Here is a 5,420-nt window from a genome sequence, read left to right as displayed (position 1 = left end):
TATATATATATATATACACACATATATATACGCATATATATATATATATACGTATACACACACACACGCACACATATATAGACAAATAGATAGATAGACAGACAGATAGATAGATAGATAGATAGATAGATAGATAGATAGATAGATAGATAGATAGATATGTAAATGCTGATATGAAGATATATGGTGATCCATCCATAAAGATACATACGTAGGGAAATCAGATAATATGATTCCTGTTGCCTACCTGTTCCAGTATTTGTTTGTATCTCATGTTTTCATCACTCACTAAAGTCAGCTTTTGGTGCAATTCTGTATTTGGTGGCTCAATACTAATTTGTTTGGATGAAGGTTTTTTAAAAGTTGCTCTCATTCTTGCACGTTCATCTCCTTTAGGGTCTCTTTTAAGTTCTATAATCTGAAAACAGAAAAAAATGGATTTAGTTATATGTAAATCATATGCCGGTTTCTTTAACAGAAGGATAAGTTTCAGTCATATGGAAAGGGAATTAATCTCATGCTTCACGTCCTTGTTATTCTTGCGTGACTGTGGTTGAGAGACCGAACTGAAGAGAGGTAGAGAAGGAGAGAGAAAGCGAGAAAGAGAAAGAGAGTGGGAGAGAGGGGAGGGAGGGAGAGAGAGACAATGTATGTGTGTGTGTGTGTGAGAGAGAGAGAGAGAGAGAGAAAACTGATAGTGCAAGCAGTTCAATGACCCGTTTCGTAACCTCTTCAAAAATTACACGCATGCTTGTTTACATGACCGTAACATAAAAAATATAGAGATGTAACTTGTGTCAATTGGGAGAACGAGGAGGAAAGGGACAGTTACACTGAATTTGTAGCTGTAGAGGTACTGTCATGTAATGTGAAGGTGCATATTAACACTGAGTACGAGATGTCCTCAATTTGAAGAAACAAACAGATGAATAAGGATGAAATACAAATGAGTAACGCATGAAAAGTAATAAGCTCCTTGCAAATACTCCTTTGATTACATGAACAACAGAATCTATGAGCTATTTGATAATCGATATTCCACGTATGGACGCTAATGTTGAATCCGGCTGGATTTGAACAAAAGGCAGCAGGTTAATTACAAGAGTTTTATGAGGCGACTTATCGATCCTCACATTTATTATGAATGGAAATATTTAAATACTGTATAAGTAGATCAATATAATTCGTTTACCTAAAAGGTAAGCAAATTATATTGATCCACTTTTACATGAAGCGTTTAATAATTGTGCGTCCGTGATTTGTATTTAAATGTGTCTGCTATTACTGGATGAATATTTTAGGCGCATCCATGAATTACGATTTCAAATATAACCCACTTTATTTTATATATTTGGAGAAAATTATGATAGTAATTGATTTTGAGTTAATAAATTCAATTAGTAATTTAAATTGTTTTAAATGTTTTAGAATATCCTCCGATTAATCAAGTACTATAAAATTAAGTGACAAGTGTTATAATTTAGCATTCTTTCAGTCTTTCACAAGTTTCACGCTCTGGACTACAGCCTTACATGTATCTACATTAATTTTATTCTGTATAAAGCTTCTCTCTAAGCATGCCCAGCAAGAATATTTAATTCTCAGTATTATAAAAAACATTAATATCTTTATACAGTAACATCTCAAGAAACTCGGTATTATATGTAAACGTTATTCAGATATTTCCTATTCTTTCTATGCGAAAATACGTGGAATTATGAATGAAATGTACACGTAACTGAAGGAAAATGGAAACACATTTTTAAAGACATGTAAATAAAATCTTTTGAGGATACGCGGCCATCAAACGACAATGCTAATAGAAATATTTTTGTATTTGAAAACTAATCATGAGAAATATATTTAAATGTGTTCGTGTTTGTGTAAACTTATCAAACTTGCCGTCTTAAAATATCAATTTCAAAGATGAAAGTTGCTTCTCTTTACAATTACGTGCACTTTTAATAAAAAGATACAAGGTTTTTCTCACAATATATTAACAAAAAATTGTAAGATTACCGAAAACTTTTGGCATTCAGATTGTAAAAAGAAAAAAAATTAATTGTTATTGGGAGTCAAGCAGCAAAATTGATTAATATTATGAAGAAAGGCCGGGGAAAATATTATTCCAATATAAAAATATTTTGTTTCTCTTGGGTACATAAGCTATTGATAATGATCAGACTATTATTTGAGAGAAAACATTAATAACTTTATTGCTGGATAAATATGAGATCTCTGTTTGCTCTCACTTATTCAATATTTTTCTTCACAAATATTAAACCCTCCACAGAGGTCTAAGTACTGGAATACTTTTTGTTAATTGTTTAAGTAGTATATGAGCCGTTCCTATGGGATTAATAATTCTACTGTGTAGAGAGAATTTATTTTAACCCAGTGAGAAAGGATATACAATAAAGTCTTAGATTTTCTGTAATCATTTCTTTTTGAAACAATAACAATGAACTTAGTCCCAGTGGAGTGCAGAATCTCGGCAGTTTATTTGTCACAGAATGTCAGCAGTTTATTTAAGACACCGGAATGCCCAGAAAATTTTGATTATAATTTGAATTTAGGATGTTCTGTTAATTGTTATGAGGCAAAATTACATTCTCATCTTATAGTTGGCGTCATTGAAGACAGCTACAGGAGAGTAACTACAACCAGTTCTTTATGATTAATAGTTCTGAAAACGAGCGTAGAAAACACATTTTACTATTGATTAAATCGATTGTAAACATCCCACCGAAAATATCTGAGTGTTTGAAAAGTAATCAAAATTATTCGAAAGTTAATTTATCAAATGTTAAATGGTAGTGACTTAAAAATTCCTTCAACGTTGAGCGGTGTGGTGTAGAGAAATTACCTTCTATCCCTTGGTTAAATGTAGGTGTCTCATCTGGGATGCCACAGTCTCTGACTTATATGCTTCCTCCCACATTCTGGATGCTGCTGTAAATGGGAGAGTCACTGCTTCGGTAGACGAACAGAACAAAACTCTAAAGTATCGGGACGTGGCAGTGAACTATCTCTTCCAATCTGTGGCATTTAAGACGTTTGTACGGACCGGGCCACTATCCGCGAAATTCTTGTCATCGTTGGGAGGTGGCCTAACCGAGCGTGCTGGTTTGCTTCAGTGCGTTCCGTTGAAACTTCTAATGTTTGACCAATTGAAGCACTTGGTGCTGCATTGAAGTTTTTACACTTCTCTTTATAGCCTTTTTCTCCTTTTTTTTTCTTTTTACCGCCTTTTTTATCTTTTCTTTGACTTTCTCTTGTAAACACTGTACTAGATAAACATAGATATATTTCTGAAGTTCATGTAAGATTTGAATGAGGAATTTGAGAGTGTAGCGATTCCAGCTCGCATCCATGATGTCGTATTCTATATGGTACAGTAATTTGTGTAATATTGTAAAGTGAAAACTGTATAATATTTAGTCTCCATGGACGGGTTAAATTTATTTAATTTCCCAAGTTAAATCTATATCTTTCCAAGTTAAATTTATCTTGAAAATATTTAGTCGAACAAATCGACTCCAGTGTCTTTTTTAAAAGCCTAGTACTAACTTCGTTGGTATCTTTCGCCGAGACGCTAGGATACAGGGACGTAAACAAACGAACACCGGATGTCAAGATGTGGTGGGAGCAAACACACACACATAGACGCACACAGATATTTGAGACAATATGACGACAAAAAAACAGTCCTCCATACTCTACCATCATTCCAGCGACCAACATGGAGGCAAGCTGGGTCAACTTGACATCCGCATTTTATCAAAGTACTCGAAGGGGCCAACAATGAGACAAATACAGGAGTACTTCCTCATGAATGAAAACAAACAGTATTAAATAGGCTATATACGTAGTAGGTAGCCAAAACCCTATACCCACAGTTTGTGTATATGTATAATACAGAGCTCAGAAAGTTAGAAGAAATGTGGACCAGCTCTCTGTCTTATACTCCAACGTTTCTGCAAATTCGCTGCAGTACTATCAATAGACAGATACAATAATTTAAATGGTTCTATGTTATGTAGTATGTGTGTGTCTGACATCGTCGTGACATTCAGTCGATTAAGTCGACGTGGGTTCCAGTTGATCCGATCAACGGAACAGCCTGCTCGTGAAATTAACGTGCAAGTGGCTGAGCACCCCACATACACGTGCACCATTAACGCAGTTGTTGGGAAGATTCAGCGTGACAGTGCGTGACAAGGCTGGTCCTTTGAAATACAGGTACATCAGAAACAGAAAGAGAAAGTTGTGGTGAAAGAATACAGCAGGGTCCGTCACCACCCCCTACCGGAGCCTCGTGTTGCTTTAGGTGATTTCGTTCAATAAACACTCACAACGCCCGTTCTGGGAATCGAAACCGCGATCCTACGACCGCGAGTCTGCTACCCTAACCACTAGCCCATTGCGCCTCCGGCTGATATACATACACATACATAGAGCAACATCAAACAAACACACTTGAACATGCAATATGTAGCCAATGGCATTAACTGCAAATAAAGTTAACTGTTGAGAGGAATACCCATTAACTCTCGTAAGCGTGAAACATGTACTTTTCTGTTTTGCATCGTGTCTTACGATATGGTCCTGCAGTTTTGTTTTGTATGCTTATTGTTCAAGAGCTTGTTCAATATAGGTTTAAAAATAGCAAATATTTAGGAATATTTGTAGAAGGGAACTGAAATGCGTTATTGATATAAACTTTGCACATACCAAAATATAATAGCATGTGAATTAACTGCTTTTATGTTTCCATGTACAGTAAAATGATCCTGAATTTTCATGCCCTGTGAATACTATATAAAATAAAAATTCTAAATTGGAGGAGAGTACGTGTAATTAAACATTATAAAATATAATGTGGTGAATTTTTGAAACATTCATATTCAAAAGTGACAATGCTTTAACAAAAAGGAAAATATTTTCACAAGACGACCAAAACACTAATAAATGCAGAATACTGAGAAAAACAGAACAAGAAAGCTATACATTTATATACGTGGTTTATGTCTACACCGATGATTACAAGTAGATAAACCTTCCAAAAGATTCTATGGAGATCGAGTTTATCGAATGGTTAATTTCTTATAATGAATACCTCAGGCAAAATGCTTGGTATTTAGTGAGTAGGACAGGAAGAGAGGTAGATGAGAAGAAATAGAATAAAATAGAGTAAAATAGAAAAAAAGTAAAATAAATTTTTTAAAAAAAGGGAAAAGATACAATAAAGTAGGGAGATGAAGGAAAATTAAGTGAAGCAATATAGAACACAATAGAGGTTTACTTTTCAGTAATAGGTTGATGGATATAATATTTTTCAAGACCACAGATATAAAATCTTTAAAAGTTCGTGGATACAAAATAAAAGTCTGAAATGTTGTAAAGGTTTTAAAATTTAA

At 34.3% G+C, this 5,420-nt stretch overlaps 1 protein-coding gene across 1 annotated transcript in view; it reads right to left on the bottom strand.

Annotated features, from left to right (window-relative positions):
• LOC106873978 (uncharacterized) overlaps window positions 1-5,420 on the bottom strand; it is a 1,133,216-nt gene that overhangs the window by 185,630 nt on the left and 942,166 nt on the right. Inside the window, exon 18 of the mRNA XM_052969422.1 lies at window positions 248-418. Within this exon, the coding sequence (XP_052825382.1) occupies window positions 248-418 (171 nt within the window). The remainder of the gene's footprint in view (window positions 1-247; window positions 419-5,420) is intronic.

Source organism: Octopus bimaculoides, chromosome 7, assembly GCF_001194135.2.
Source record: "Octopus bimaculoides isolate UCB-OBI-ISO-001 chromosome 7, ASM119413v2, whole genome shotgun sequence".
Taxonomy (NCBI): Eukaryota; Metazoa; Mollusca; class Cephalopoda; order Octopoda; family Octopodidae; genus Octopus; species Octopus bimaculoides.
This window is presented reverse-complemented; position numbering and strand designations above follow the sequence as displayed.